We start from the raw sequence: 17583 nt of genomic DNA, 5'->3' as shown, positions 1-17583 counted from the left end.
TTGCCAATAAAGCTATTTTTAGTTCAAGATTTTATCATCATTATTTTGACAGCCTTTAAAATAGTTCCTGTTTTACTCCTCTACCCAATTTCTCTCAAACAATGCTTTTGACTTAGCTTTCTATACAATAGGGGTATAGAAAAGTCCACAAAGTGATTACAGGTAGTACAAATATATTTTAATAGGTATAGTTTTATTTTGATATATTAAGAAACACATCATAAAACACATGAATTCAAAGATACTATTGCCTAATTTTTAGACATTAAAATGTTGAAGATAGAATATGAGAAGTAAGGCCTGAGGTTGCAGCTCAGTGGTAGAGCACTTGCCTAGCACATGTGGGGAACGGGGTTCAATCCTTAGCATCACATAAAAATAAATAAGCAAAGGCATTGTGTTCATATACAACTAAAATAGCAAGGATGGTGGAATGTGAGGGTCATCATTATACAAAATACATGTATAAAGATCTGAATTTGGTGTCAACATACCTTATATATAAACAGATATATGAAAAATTGTGGTATATATGTGTATTAAGAATTGTAATGCAGAGGCTGGGATTGTGGCTCAGTGGTAGAGCGCTCGCCTAGCATGGGCGGGACCTGGGTTCCATCCTCAGCACCACATAAAAATAAAGGCATTGTGTTGTGTTCATCTACACCTAAAAAATAAATATTTTAAAAAAAAGAATTTCAATGCAAAAAAAAAAGAGTACATGTATAATGGCATAATTTGGTGTGAACATACTTTATATACGGAGTTACAAAAAATTGTGCTGTACATGGGCAATAATGAGTGTAATGCATTCCACTATTGTCATGTATTTAAAGAAAAAAGAATATGAGTAAGTGAAGTTTGTAATTAACACGATAAAACCCAAACTCCATGATTTTTTATAATGTCATTCTACCTTTACAATTTCATCATCATACATGTACCATTATAATTAGGGGAAACTTTCTGATGGTTTCCAAATAATTCATGTTTCTTTTCCTTCTCTACCCTTCCTCATGGCATTCTTTCTAATGTCTGCCTAGTAAATTTCTCCTTATGCTTCAATATTTAGCTCAAATATTCTATCCATGAGGATTTTTTTCTGATACTTTAGGCTCACATATGTTTCTAGAATACCTCTATTCTAGTACTTACAATGTTTAATATGGTAATTATTTGTTTATATATTTGTATTTCTCACAAAAATATGAACTCTTCCAGGGCGGGGACTAAATCTTTTTCAACTCTTATGCTAATCTCAAAAAATACTTGGCAAAAGTACCACCATGAGCCAATAACTATGGTTTAGTCAATGCATACATGATGGTATATGCCATATCCTAGATTTGTTGTAGGCTATACCATGTAAGTTTGTGTGAGTATATTCTATGATGTTCATAACAGTGATACCCGATGATGAAGTTTTCAGAATGTATACCTTGGGTAAGTGACACATGATGGTACCCATAAAATGTAAGTTGAATGAAAAGATCCAACTCTTGAATCTGGATCCAAGCAGACTATTTCCTAAAGACAGATCTGCTTTGCATGTTACTATAGCTTCCTTTCTTCCTTTCAACATTGTTCTGGTCACCTGGAAAAGAAAACGTAGGCCAAAATCATAAAGGTTTTAGAGAAAAGAACAGAACAGATTAAAAGGGTCTAGTTTATTTCACTTAGTATAATGTCCTTGAGGTTCATCTATGTTTTAGCATATGTCAGAATTTCCTTCCTTTTTAAGGCTGAATAGTATTCTGTTGCATGTGTATGCTATATTTTGTTTATCTATTCATTTTGTCATGGACATTTGGGCAACCTCCACTTTTTGGCCATCATGAATGATGTTATAAATATGCATGTATAAGTATTTGAGTCCTTGCTTTAATTCTTTTAGATACATAATTAGGAATATAATTGCAGTGTTTTTTGTTTGTTTGTTTACCATATATAGCGCTCTACTGCTGAGCTGAACCCCAGCTCTTTTCATTTTAATTTTGAGACAGGGTCTTGCTAAGTTGCCCAAACTGGCCTCAAACTTGCAATCTTCCTGCCTCAGCCTCCTGAGGATCTGGGATAATAGGCATGTACCACTACTACACCTGGTGCAGTTTGTATTTTTAATCATTTTGTTTCTCAAGCTGCATTTTCACCAAACCTGTGTTGCATTTAATTAGAAAAAAGTGGGGTTATTAAAACAAAGAGGGCTAGGGTTATAGCTTAGTGGTGGAGTGTTTGCAGTGTGGCACTGGATTTGATCCTAAGTAACACATAAAAATAAATAAAAATAAAGATATTGTGTCCATCTATAACTAAAATTTTTTTTAATCATTCTTGAAAAATAAACAAAGAAAGCCAGGTGCAGTGGTGCACACCTGCAATCCCAGTGGTTTGGGAGGCTGAGGCAGGAGGATCTTGCGTTCAAAGTCAGCCTCAGCAACTTAACAAGGCCCTAAGTAATTCAGCAAGACTTTGCCTCTAAATAAAATAACAAAAAAGGTCTGGGGATGTGGCTCAGAGGTTAAGTGCCCCTGGATTCAATCCATGGTACAAACAAACAAAAAACAAAGAAAAATGCTACATATATTTAAGAGACATTAATTAATATGATAGTATTTTTGGTCTATTAGATATAGAATTCAAGTTAGCTCTGAATCTGATCAACTTTGGATAAAATGATAAGATTGATATTGAGTTTCTGGACATATAAAATGATGGATTAGATCCTAGTATTCAAAATGCCACACAGATACCGGCATCTGTAAGGCTCAATTGAAAACTGCCCATTGGAGCCTTTTGGATAGCTGTGTTGCAATGTTGGTGACTCCAACTTTACTAATAGTGAATAACAAATTTAGAATTAAGGGGCTCTCAATCTCCTTTCAGTTTATTACTTTCCTGAATGAATTTAAAAATTGAAAGAAGCATTAGAAGTCAATATGAATAAAAAAAGGAAGTCAATACAAATACAAATGAGAATAATCCTTTTACAAAACAATCTACCTGGAATGAATTGGCCTTATGAAAGTGCTTTTAGTGTGTAGATATTTGGCCTCCATAGGCATTAATCAGGGTGTGGATCCCTTAAGAAATGTAAATACAAGGTTATTATTGTTTTTATAAAGCAATATCTCAGAGGATCATTTCCGAGCACTCTATAACTGCATTTATACCAGGAAAGCTATCTTATCTGTATTATAGAGTGTAAACTTTTATCATAAACTTGTTTCTCAGCCTGACTACAGAACTCAGCTCCTCTAAAGGTCAACTACAAATACATCAAGCAAAATCTACCTTGAAAAATTCAGTGGGGATTAATTGCAAAATATACAAGATTTCTTTTGGGGGTGATGAAAATGTTTAGAAATTTATTGTGGTGACAGATGCATGACTGAATATACTAAAAAAGATTAAAATCACAAAATTTAAGTGTTTGAAATGTATGGCATATTGATTCTATCTCAACAAGGCTGTCACACACACAAAAAAACCCAGAAATTGGGAAAGTGAAAATACAAACCAGAGAATGAGAGAAAATATTTGCAAATCATCTATTTGATAAGTATCTAGTATCTCAAATATATTAAAAAAATGACTACAACTCAACAACAAAAAGATAAGCCAACTTTTAAAAGAGCAAAGATTCCGTTTGACATTACTCTACAGAAGTATGCAAAAGGGCAAGAAGCATATGAAAAGATGTTTAATATCATTAACTGTCAAAAAATGCAAATCTGCCAAGCACAGTGGTACAAATACTGTAATCCCAGTGACTCAGGAGCCTGAGGCAGGAGGACTGCAAATTCAAGACCAGCCTCAGCAATTTAGGGAGGCCCTCAACAACTTAGTGAGACCCTGTCTCAAAATAAAAGGACTGGAGCTGTAACTCAGTGTTTAAGTGCCCCTAGGTTTAATCACCAGTACCAATAAAAAAGTGCAAATTTAAGCCACAATGTGACATCACTTCATGCCTACTAGGATGGCTATAATAACAACAACAAAGAAGACATGTAGTAATGAGCATTAGTAAAGGTGTAGAGAAAATCCCATACATTGCTAAAATGGTGCGGCTACTGTGAAAAAGAATTTGGTCATTTCTCAACAAGTGAAACAGAATTACCACATGACTTAGGTATATGCCCAAAATAACTGAAAACAGGTGTTCAAACAAAACATTGAATAAATATGCTCATAGATGTACTACATACAATAGCCAAAAAGTGGAAATAATTCAAATGTCTCTCAATGAATACATGGATAAACAGAATGTTGTACATCCATGCAATGGAATATTATTCATAAAGTACAGATATATTTTATAACATAGACAAACTTTGAAAACATCATACTAAATGAAAGAAGTAAGACAAAATGAAACACATATTGTATGATTCAATTTATATGAAGTATCCAGAATAGGTAAAATCCGTAGTAATAGAGACCATATTAGCAGGTGCCAGTGGGAGCAGGGAGCAATGAAGAGTGACTTCTTAATGGCACAGAGTTTTTCCATCTGGAATGATGAAAAACTTCTAGAACTGAAGAGAGATAATGATTGCACAACACTGTGAATGTACTGTAAATGTGATGCCACATAAAACATTAAATTTTATGTGTATTTTATCTCAATAAAAAAAATCCAGCCATGTAAGAAGTTGTAAGAAAACATTAGAATAACAACTATAAATAAGGTTTAAGCTTAATTATGTCACAGCTTAGCAATAAAAGTATAGCGGATCTGCTGGGTGAGGTAGTACATGCCTTTAATCCCGGGGACTTGGAAGGCTGACAGGAAGATCACAAGGTTGAGGCAAGCCTCTGTAATTTAGTGAGGCCCTGTCTTATGATAAAATTTTAAAAGGCCTAGGGATGTGGCTCACGGGTAGAGTCCCTGTGCATTCAATCCCCAGTACCAAGAAACAAGCAAAACAAAAACAAAACCCACAAGTATAGTGGATCTCACCAATTGAGATATAGGAATGTATCTAGCAAAATGTCAGACTAATGGATTATTTATTTGTTATTGTTATTTTCTGTAGTGAGAAGTAAAACCAGTAGCAAAACTCTACCACTGAGCTATGTTCCCTGCCATCTCTACTTTGAGACACTGTCTCCTTAATTGCCCAGGCTGGCCACACATTTGTGATCCTCCTGCCTCAACCTCCTGAGTAGCTAGGATTACAGCATGTGCCACCATGCCCAACTGACTATTGAAATGTTTTAGCATGTAAAAATGATTTTATTTTCGGAATAAACCTTAGATAACATCCTCATTTTCCATACATGAAATATCTTTACCTTAGGCATACCATATTCAAATTGTAGAAAACCAAGACAAAGAGTAAATCTTAAAAGAAGTTAGAGTTTAAAAATTCCTTCCCTGTAGAGAAACAAGGATGAAAATTACATCTGAGCTCTCCTTAGAAACCATGCAAACAAGAAGAGATAGGAATGAAATATCTAAGGTACTGAAAGAAAAATCCCTCCAACTTAGAATTCTGCATCCAGAGAAATTATCCTTTGGAAGTGAAGATCAACAACAAAAAACAGTCCAATTTAAAAGGCAAAGGACTTAAATAGACATTTATCCAAAGAAGATGTACAAACAGCCAATAAGCACTTGAAAAGATGCTTAGTATTACTAATAATTAGAGAAATGCAAATCAAAACCATGAAATATCACTTCACACCTATTAGTATGGCTATGATTTTTTAAGAAACAAAAAAAACCAGGATATAATAATCATTGGCAAGGGCATGGAGAAATTGAAACACTTTTGCATTGATGGTAAGAATGTAAAATGGTGCATACAGATGCTTTGGAAAACAGCATGGCTACTCCTCAAATGTATTCCTTATGATCTAACAATTACACTTCTAGATACATACTCCAAAGAACTGAAAAACTGGGATTTAAACAGATTTTTCGTTTTACTTTGGTACTGGGGATTGAACCATGGGAGCTCTTTATTACTGAGTTACATTCCCAGCTTTTTTTATTTTTTATTTTGAGACAGGGTCTTGCTGAGTTATTTAGGGCCTACGTTGCTGAGGCTGGCCTTGAACTTGAGATTCTCCTTCCTCAGCCTCTCAAGTCACTGGAATTATAGCATGTGCCACTATACTTGGCTAAACAGATATTTGTACACCCGTGTTTGTAGTATCATTATTCACAATAGCCAAAAGATGGAAATGATTCATATGTCCATTGATAATGAATGGATAAATAAAACATGATGTATTTATACAAAGAAATATTATTCAGCTTTGAAAATAAATAAGCCAGGCACAGTGGTGCATGCCTGTCATTCCAGCCTCCTGGGTTCAATCCCCAATACCACAAAAAATAAAAGAAAGAAATTCTGGTACATTCTACAGATGAATGAACCTTGAATATATTAAGCCTAAGTGAAACAAGCCAGACACAATAAGATAAATATTGTATGATTCCACTTATGTGAGGCATCTGAAATTGTCAAATTTATACATAGAAAGTAGAAGAGTAGTTGCTAGAGCTGAAGGGAGAACAGGGAATTGTTGTTTAATGGCTGCAGAGTTTCTGTTAGGAATGTTGAAAAAGTTTTCAAGATGGGTGGTGGTGATGGTTGTATAGCAATGTGAATATGCTTAAATACTACCAAATTGTACACTTAAAAATCTGATAAAAGTGCAGATCTCATGTTAAGTGTTTTTACCATAAGAACTATAAACTTTCTAAAAATTTTTCAAATTGGTCAATTTTATGTTATCTAAATTTTACCACAATAAAAAAATGTGAAAAGAAAGTCACCTGTATATATTGATGTGGAAATATTTCCATACATGTTTTATTGTTTAAAAAAACATAAAAATGGGCTGGGGCTGTAGCTCAGTGGCAGAGTTCTTGACTTGCATGCGTGAGGCACTGGGTTCAATCCTCAGCACCACATAAAAATAAATAAATAAAATAAAGGCATTCTGTTCATCTACAACTACAAAAAGTATTTTAAAAACCATAAAAATCATAAAATACTGTAGTAATTTTTAAAGCCTATAAAAAAGTTTGTAGAAGGCTGGGTGCAGTAGTACATACTTATAATCCCAACAACTCAGGAGGCTGAGGCAGTAGGATTGAAGTTTGAGGACAGTCTGGGCAACTTGGTGAAACTTCCCCTCAAAATAAAAAAAATTTAAAAAAAGGACTAGGGATGTACGTTAGTGGTAGAGAGTGCCTGGATTCAATTCCAGGTATCACACACACACACACACACACACACACACACAAAATGTTTATAAAAAAATGTTTTCTAAGGGCTGGGGTTGTGGCTCTGCGGTAGAGCACTCGCCTAGCATATGCGAGGCCCTGGGTTAGATCATCAGCACCACATAAAAATAAATAAATAAAGGTATTGTGTCCAACTACAATATATTATAAAAAAAGAAAAAAAATTAAATATTTCTTTTTTAGTTGTCAATGAATCTTTTGTTTTATTTATTTATATGTGGTGCTGAGGATCAAACCCAGGGCCTCACACATGCCAGGCAAATACTCTACCACTGAGCCTCAACTCCAGCCCTATAGAAATGGTTTCTAAAGTTACCTTCCTGCTCTAAAATTACACTTTGATTAACTTGTTTCACATGTTTTCATTAACAACATAATTGTAAACTACTTCTACAGATAGCTAACCTCATCTCTTGGATAAAAATTGTTATTAAAATTTCAAAGAGTAATTCTTTTTCTAAGTTCTTAGCTTCCTACATAATAATTATAACACTAATCATATTACCTTGAAATACTTACTCACTAATCAATTCCCAGTAGGAATTACTAGACACATCCAGTAGCAAAAATTTTAAAAATTAGAATCCTTGAAACAGATGGTTAGGGATATGCATTCAAAACTAGAATGTACAAAAAATGAAAACATGTGACTCCTTCATGATTCCCAGAGGAAATAACAGTAACAGTAATCAATCTACTTTTGGCTTATCAAATAAGTATACTGTAGAAACTTGAGTGGGACCACCTGAAATCTGACAGAAGCTCTGTGGAAGTGGATCCATGGAGGTTGGCTATATGCATAACATAATAGAATGAATCAGACATAAATTTCCTATGTTCATATATGAATACACAACTAATGAAACTCCACATCATGTTCAACCACAAGAATGGGATCCTAGTTAGAATAAGTTATACCTCATGTATGTACAATATGTTAAAATACACCCTGCTTCATGTACATCTAAAAAGAACAAATAAAAAATAAAATAAAATAGAGGCTGTGGTTGTAGTTCAGTGATAGAGTGCTCGCGTCACACGTATGAGGCACTGGGTTTGATCCTCAGCACCACATAAAAATATAATAAAATAAAGGTATTGTGTTCACCTACGACTAAAAGAAATAAAAAATAAATAAAATAAATAAAAAGAAAAAAGCCTGAAGAAAAAACACATGCCAATATGTTTAAAATTATTATCTCTGAGAAGTAGGGCTACAAATTTTCTTTTCTATTTTTTACCTGTATTTCCTAAACTTTCTAAAATAAATGTGATATCTATTATAACAAGAAAATCCAAGCAATAAAATGTCATCCAAAAAAATGGTTGGTTTTAAGAATGATTGAGCTGAGTTACATTTTCTGCCAGTTGTTTTAGTCAGGAAAGTGAACAAAATCTTCTGGGACAACCGATGTGATTCTGCAATCTGTATTTGGGGTAAAAATGGGAGTTCATAATCCACTTGAATCTAATGTATGAAATATGATATGTCAAGAGCTTTGTAATGTTTTGAACAACCAATAAAAAAAAATCTTCTGGGACAAGGTTAATAGGGAATATGAAGGCCCAGAGAAAGACAGTACAATTCTCTAGAACGTAAAAGGAAGTAATGAACAGGAATGCAAGCTTTGCTATCACTCTCTCCTTTTTGCTTCTTCTCTGGTTTCATTCCATGCTCTGAACAACCAAAACCATGTTACATATGGTGTTCACAAGAAGAATCTATCAGGAAAATGGTCTCTCTAGATTCTGGATCCCTCCATTATCCCTTTTCTCTTTGATCCTCTACATTTTCTTATCTACCTACAGACAGGATTAACTTTTTCCCATCCTAAAACAAACTTAAAACACTATTTATACCATATCTCTTTATCAACTACTATCCTTTTTCCCTTTTTCCCTTCATGGCCAGATTTCTGGAAGGTTAGTCTACAGACACCATCCTTTCTCCTTTCCCATTGAGTCAATTCACTGCAATATGGCTTCTGACATGACTCCATCAAACTATAACTGGAGAGCTTCCTGGGTGTTGAATTCACCAGATCTTGTTTATACAGCATGATGTTATTTGTTCCTCTCATTTCCCAAAAGGTCTTCTTGGCCTCTGGGACACTACTGTCTCCTTATTCTCCTTTCTTTCCTTTCCATGTCAGAATTTCTTCTGTTCAACCCTTATTCATTGGGATTTGCCAGGATTATGTCCTAGTCTCTCTTATCTTCTCACACCACATGGGATAAAGGTCAACTTTGAAGCTTACAATTATCATCTAAACATTGGTAGATTGCAAAATTTTTAATACCAGCCCCGAACTCTTGCTTAAGTTCCAGACATCTATTTCCAAATTACTGTTAAGCATCATGACCTATAGGCTACAAGGTACATTAAACTCCACTGGTCTAAAATCAGATTTGTCTTCTCTGTTGCTTCAATCTGTGGATTCCTGAGTAATCTTCTCATTCTCAATTGCAAGCCAAGTTCCCAAGCTGGAAACTTTGATTTTGCCTCAATTACTCTTTCTTCCTAACCCTGCACGTGTAATCAGTCAGCAAAGAGTCCTGTTGATTTTAAATCATAAATAGCATCCTGTCAAGCCTGGCCTTCCCCTGGACTGCCACAACCTTGGTTCAAACCCTTATAATGTCTAATTTGAACTACTACACATGCTAACTAGTCCTATTACCAATCTGTCCCTATTCCAGATCAATTCAACTTCAACACTGCTTTCAAAATGATTTTTATCATTATTATTATTTTTTAGTTGTAGTTGGACACAATACCTTTATTTATTTATTTATTTTTATGTGGTGCTGAGGATTGAACTCAGGGCCTTGCACATGCTAGGCGAGCATTCTACTGCTGAGCCCCCTTTCAAAATGATCTTGACAAAGCAAAACAAAACCCACTCTTTTGACTTGGGAGAAAACACAGACTCCTTGATTTAGCATATTGGGATTCAGTCTAGCCTGCAAGCCTCACTTTCTACTCCTCTCCCAAACCCTGCATACTAAACTTCTCATCATTCCAAAGCACACAAGGCTCTCTTATGTCTCCATGTCTTTGCACATTTTATGTCCTCTTCTTAGAACATCCTTCTTTTCTTCTTCACCCATCCTTTAGTATGTGTCTTCTTGAGATACAAACTACCTATCCTTTATGGAGCTCTTTTGCTAAGCAATTATATTCCTTAGCTTATTTTAATCCTCAATTAATTCTGTGCAGTAATTACCATTATCATCATTTTACAGATGAAAAAAAGCCCCTGGTATTTAAAAGGGATAAGAAAATATGTCTTCAAGGCTTGAATCTTTAATCACTATGCTACAGACAATGTGTATTATAAACAGTAAACTTCTCTATGCACTATGTTCTCATAGCACTCTCCTTAGTTCTCAGTAATGACTAGAATAGAATATCTTTTTCTGTTTTGTGGTACTGGGGTTGAACTCAGGGTCTCACACATGCTAGTCAAGTGCTCCAACACTGGGCTTTATCTGAAGTCCAGATTATGTATTTCTGTTTATACAAGATCACCCCCCACCCCAAGATTAGAAGATCTATGGTAATAGGAACAAAGTGTTACTAATCATTGTATCCTAATGTGTTTAGCACTTTATAAGTATTCAATAAATGTTCATTATATAAATGAATTCTAAAACTTCTCTCTGGCAGGAGCTTTTTGCTTGCTGCCTTGCTCTTTCTTCTTCTGACTGTATTCTTTCATGATTCATTCAACAAAAAGCATTGAATGCTGACAATTTGATAGTGTTCAATAAAGATCTCTTTTCATATACTAAGTGAATTCATATGAAGAGATCATCAGAGGAATGGATCAGGAGGCTCTTCTTTAGAACTTTGCTTCTTGAATTATCTTTCTTTTTCAGCATCCTATCTACTGATACCTTCTTTTCAACCTATTAATGTTCTCAAGCTTTTGCCCATTTTTTTTAAAAAAATAGTGTTCTTTCAACCATGCTCTTTTGTCTAACTACTGCCTGCTTTCCCTACCACTCTTTCCCTTACCAGATTTCTTCAAAAATCAGTCTGCAATTCTACACCTCCCAATCATTTTTTTTAATTTGGAATTTTGATCTTATTCATCTTCCTTAACTTAGAACTTTCACCTCTATTAACTTGTTTGACACCACTATGTCCTTCTTACCTCTCTGAATCTCCCTCTCAACAAGCAGTCTGCACACCAATAATGGGATACAGCAGCATGCACTGGGTTTCAGACTTTCCATAAAAATTATCAAGATCTGTGGAAGGTGTGTGGTAGCCCATACCAGTAATTCCAGTGATTCACTAGGCTAAGGCGGGAGAACAGCAAATTCAAAGCCAGCCAGGGCAACTTAGCAAGACTGTCTCAACAAAAATAAAAAAGGGTTGGGGATACAGACCAGTGGTAGAGTGCCACTGAGTTCAATTGCCAGTACTGAAAAAAAAATCCCCAAGAACTCATGATCCCTCATGTCCATTTGTATAAATGCTATCTGTGGTAGGTATATCATTGAAAACTTACTGTGCAAAGAATTGATTGTATCTTCCAAATCAATTATATATACCAATGATGTGACATTAATGTCAATGAACTAAGGAGAAAAATTATGTATCTGCTATCATCTACACTAATTGTTACATGTTTATTTGTACGTTTCTTTCCAAGTGTCTGTGTGTTCTTTGACTAGCATACATTTAGTTATTGATTATGGTGTATCTTCTCAAGGTCAATTTAGTCACAACATTCACAATCCTAGCATGAAATAAAGGGGAGATATTGAAAAGAAATTATCTTATTGTGCAATAATTTGTAACCATCATAGTAGTAATTGTTTTAGGCAAGAATCATCAATAAATGCTAAAACTACTGGATGAAGCTGGGGAGTGGTGTACACCTATAATACAAGCTACTCAGGAGGCTGAGGAAGGAGGATTGCAAATTTGAGGCCAGCCTCAATAACTCAGTGAGATCCTGTCTCAAAATAAAATAAAAAGGGCTGGGGATGTAGCTCAAGGGTAGAATGCCCTTGGCTTAGATTCCCAGTACTCCTTCTCCTAATACTACTAGTGATGATGATGATGATGATGATGATGATGATGATGATGATAATGATAACAATAACAACAAAGTGTTTAAAACTGTGATGAGAAACAAGATATTCACAAAAATAGGAAAGTATTTACATTTCAAAGGATAATCATTTTCTCTTACAAAAATTGTATATGGGGGTTGTTTTATATTTGTTTCATTTTTAACTACACTTCAGAATTCTTCTAAGTTGTAAATATGTAAAGTGCAATGTGAAGGTGTAGCTATCTGGATAACTGGCCAGAAGGTAATATGACTGAGGATTTTCTTATTGAGCATAAGATATTTTTTACATATTAATGTGAAACAATGTGAATTATCTTTCTGCAATAAATTCTTTCATGATGCAAATAAAGATATTCACAAAGTAACTCCCCAAAAGTTACTTATTAGTTGCAAAGGGAAAAATGGTTACTTTACAGTGGAGAAACTTAGCAGATCTTATTTTAACTAAGCAATCAATAGTGACACCACTAGTAATGGCACAAACAATATCATATGCCTCCTGATATTATGTACTGAGAATAATACAATTACTTCTGTGGTATTCCTACACAAAATTCTTAAGTTGTGAAAACATCTGATAAATCCCAAATAAGGGACATTCTACAAAATAACTGGTCACTGTGCCTGGCTCATATCCAAAGTCTAACTCAATGAGTTTATCAATTCAAATGGCTTCAGCTAACCAGAAGGCTGACAAATCCCACTGCCTCATAAATTTCAAACCTATATCTCCAAGTATCTATGAAACATCTCTATTTTTAGATCCCAGAGACATGTCAAAGTCAACATATACAAAATTGATTTTATCATCCTCCCCATCCCCACAAACTTCAAACCTTGTCCTCCTGAGTTATCTCATTGAGTTAACAGTGTTCAAGCCTGAAACATAGCAGTTATCCTTTACATCTATCTTAATTTCTCCCCACATGGTCTCCAGAGCTTCCTGACTCAGTCCTGAGACTCTTCTCAAATCTGGTCCCTGTTTCCCTATCTTCACTGTTATTGCCTAGATTCAATCATTCAAATTTTTCATCTGGATTACTCTAGTAGCCACCTAACTGATCAGCATGCTTCCAGTTTTGTCTCCTCCACCAAGCCAGCTTTCACACAGCCACCAGCAAAACCTTTCTAAAATGAACATTGGACCATGATTGTTTTACTTGAAATCTTTCAATGGTTTCCTGTAACTTCCTGGTCTCTCCAATCCCTGACTCTGGTCTATTTCCAACAAATCTATTTGGGTCATACTGAGTTTTTGTTTTTTTTAGACAGGGTCTATGTTGGCATCAAATCTTGGTCCTCAACAATCCTGCTATCTCAGCCTCCAAAATAGCTAGGACTACTTAGGCAAGCACCTGTCCCCACACCTGGTTCTGAGCCAATTTTAGATCCCTATATAGACCATACTTTTTCATTATGTCCCTTTTCCTATAATACTTTTTCCTTTAATATTTCACTTAACCCAATGTCATAATCATCTAATTAGGAAGCTTTTCTTAACACCCCTCTAAAATAGGCAAGGTACATCTGCTAGCATTATTTTATGGTATATTGTCATATTGTCATAACACTTATTACATGGTGCTACCATTATCTGTTTACCCATATGTCTGTCATGCTAAACTATGAGTTTCATAAAGATAAGAACCATTGCTCATTTATCTCTGTGTCCCTGGGCCTAGGATAATGTCTGGTGCATATAGGTGCTAAATAAATTTCTGTCAAAGAAAATTATCCATTATGGGAAGGGGCCACAGTGCTGATGGGCAATAATGGATTTTATCATAATTCAAAGGATTCAAGTTGACTATCCAGTCCAATTAGAACTTAGAGCATCCTATGAAAGAAATTAGGCATGTTAACCTTGGTACACTTAATCTTATTATTAAAATGATGTTCCCTCTGAAACAGAGGGTAGAAGTTCAAAAATAAATAACAGTGTCACTGACTCTCAATGGAATCAGATATTTGTAAAGGATTCATTGGTTAAAAGTATAATTAAGGAGTATATAAGTATCCACACAAATTCTGCCTTTTGAGTCTGTCCCACCTCATCCCCATCACAGTGACTTAGTTCATGTTGTTATAATTTCTCTTGTGGATTACCATAAGAGCCTTTTATACTGAGTTTAATAGTGTCTCCAAAGTTCATGTCCACTTGGAAACTCAAAATTTAACCTTATTTGAAACGTGTCTTTGCATATATAATTTATTTTTTTAAAGAGAGAGAGAGAGAGAAGAGAGAGAATTTTAATATTTATTTTTTAGTTTTCGGCGGACACAACATCTTTGTTTGTATGTGGTGCTGAGGATCGAACCCGGGCCGCACGCACGCCAGGCGAGCGCACTACCGCTTGAGCCACATCCCCAGCCCCTGCATATATAATTTAGTTAAGACAAAGTCATACTGGATTAGAGTAGGCCCCAAATCCAAGTGTCCTTATAAGAAGGCCATATAAAGACATGCAAGGAAGAAGGTCATGAAGTGGGAGACAGAGATTAGAGTAATAGGGCTGTAAACCAAGTGCTATGGTTTGAATATGTCTTCCAATGGTTCAAGTGTTGGAAGTTTGGACCTCAGAGATGGTGGGACCTTTAAGAGGTGGGGATCCACTGGGAGTTCTTAGGTCACAGAGAGCATCATTCTTGGAAGAGATTAAAATAGTTCTTATGGGACTCAGAGTTAGTTCTTGTGAGAAAAAGAGCAAATCTAGCCCCTCCTCTAGCTCTGGCTTCCTGTCTGGTAATGTGATCTTTCCCTCTTGCATGTTCTTCCACTATGAAGCCATCTACTATGATGTGACAAAGCCAAGGGGGTCCTCATCATAGCCAGTGTTATGCTGTTTGCACTTTTAATCTTCAAAACAGTGAGCTAAAATAAGCCTCTTTTCTTTTTAAACTATTTCATTCTAGTAACAGAAAATGGGTGAATATGTCATGGAATGCCAAGGATTGCTTGAGAGCCATTGGAAACTAGGAAGAGGTAAGGAGGATTCTTCTCTAGAGTCTTTAGAAAGAGGATGGCCCTGTCAAAACTTTGATTTTGGACTTCTAGCCTCCAAAACTGAGAGAATAAATTTTTATTGTTTTAAGCAATTATAGTTTCCTAGATGGTAAGTAACAAAGTGGTAATTTGTTATGGCCATCCTAGGAAAGTAATACACTTCCTAAATGATCTCCCTGCCTTGCCTTTATTCTTTCCAATTGCTTTTCTTTTTGTTTGTTTGTTTTTGTGGTGTTGGGAATCTAACACAGGGCCTCACATATGCTAGGCAAGCACTATTCCACAATGCTACTTCCCTAGCCCTCCAATTCTTTTTCTACACTACTAAAAGAACAGGTCTTTCTAAAATACACATGTGATTATATCACTTTTCTGTTTGAAACCCTGACATGATTCCCCATTGGCGCATGCTGATGTCTCCTGCTTCATTTCTTGCTATTCTGTTCATGATCCTTATTTAACAACACATTATTCAAAGTTCTCCCCAAATATTATGCTCATAAACACTTCTGTGCTTGCCCACACACATACACCCCTCCCACACCACCATCAACTGTTTCTATAACCACATGCAAGGTAGTGGTAATCATAAAGACAGAATGGTTTTTCACAAAATGTGGTTGAGAAAACTGGGATTCTTTTGTTAGTTTCAAATTTTACAAAAACCAGAGATCCTAGAGCCTGATTTCAAATATACACTGCTAAAAATGGTTTCCCTGCTTTTACAAAGACATCCTCTAAACATTCTGTCATTAATACTTTCTGTTTTCCCTCTACCATTTCCCCCCTTTGAGATGGCACCAGTATCTTTTTAAAAATTTTTATTTGTTCTCTTTAGTTATACATGATAGTAGAATGTATTTTGACATATCATATATACATGGAGTATAAATTCCCATTTTTGTAGTTGTACATGATGTGGAGTTATACTGGTTGTATATTCATATATGAACATAGGAAAGTTATGTCCCAATCTACTGTCTTTCCCATTCCCACCCCCTCCACCATGACCAACCCAGTGAATCTCCCCCTTGCCCCATCAAGTGTTGGAAGTTTGGACCTCAGAGATGGTGGGACCTTTAAGAGATGAGGATCGACTGGGAGTTCAACCTATTGTAAGTCAGCATCCACATATCAGACAGAAAGTTTGGCCTTTGGTTTTGGGGGGGATTGCCTTATTTCACTTAGCATGATATTCTCTAGTTCTATCCATTTACACAAATACCATAATTTCATTCTTTTTAAGGCAGAGTAATATTCCATTGTATATATGTGCCACATTTTCTTTATTCATTCATCTGTTGAAGGGCACTTAGGTTGGTTCCATAGCTTAGCTACTGTGAATCGAGTTGCTATAGACATTGATGTGGCCACATCACTTATAGTATGCTGATTTAAAGTTTTTTGAGTATTTGCTAAGGAGTGAGATAGCTAGGTCAAATGGTGGTTCTATTCCAAGTTTTCTAAGGAATCTCCATACTGCTTTTCAGAGTGGTTGCACCAATTTTCAGTCCTACCAGCAATATATGAGTGTACCTTTTTTCTCACATCCTCACCAACATTTATTGTTACTTGTATTCTTGGTAATTGCCACTCTCACTGGAGTGAGATGAAATTTCAGTACAGTTTTAATTTGAATTTCTCTAACTGCTAGAGATGTTGAACTTTTTTCATGTATTTGTTGATTGATATTTTTTTCTTCTGTGAAGTGTCTATTCAGTTCCTTAGCCCATTTATTGATTGGGTTATTATTATTTTTTTTTTTTGGTGTTAAGTTTTTTGAGTTCTTTGTATATTCCAGAGATTAATATTCTATCTGTGGTACAGGCAAAGATTTTCTCCCATTCTGTAGGCTCTCTCTTCACATTCTTGATTGTTTCTTTTGATGTGAGAAAGCAAAATTTTAGTTTGATACCATCCCATTTATTGATTCTTGATTTTATTTCTTGAGCTTTTGGAGCCTGGTTGAGAAAGTCAGTTCCTAAACTGACACGATGTGGATTTTGGCCTACTTTTTCTTCTAGTAGGCACAGGGACCTAAATCTTAGGTCCTTGATCCACTTTGAGTTTACTTTTGATGTCATCCAATCTCATGGCTTCAAACATTATGTACTATCATGGAGACTACTAAACCCCTACCACTAGTTTTAATCTCTCTCCCAAGTTCTGACTATTTGAGGTTGTTCCCTAGCACACTAATGCTCTATTCATTTTTTTTTTCCATT

The 17583-nt window shown here is 35.3% G+C and overlaps 1 protein-coding gene across 1 annotated transcript in view; it reads right to left on the bottom strand.

Moving 5' to 3' along the window:
- Positions 1–234: 234 nt before the first annotated feature.
- The window catches only part of Snx12 (sorting nexin 12), an 89377-nt gene continuing 72028 nt past the window's right edge, over positions 235–17583 (bottom strand). Inside the window, exon 5 of the mRNA XM_071606847.1 lies at positions 235–1594. Coding sequence (XP_071462948.1) covers positions 1310–1594 — 285 coding nt within the window. The 3' untranslated portion in view covers positions 235–1309. The remainder of the gene's footprint in view (positions 1595–17583) is intronic.

Source organism: Marmota flaviventris, chromosome X, assembly GCF_047511675.1.
Source record: "Marmota flaviventris isolate mMarFla1 chromosome X, mMarFla1.hap1, whole genome shotgun sequence".
Lineage (NCBI taxonomy): Eukaryota > Metazoa > Chordata > Mammalia > Rodentia > Sciuridae > Marmota > Marmota flaviventris.
Note: the sequence above shows the minus strand (reverse complement) of the source record. Positions and strands in the feature narration are given on the sequence as shown.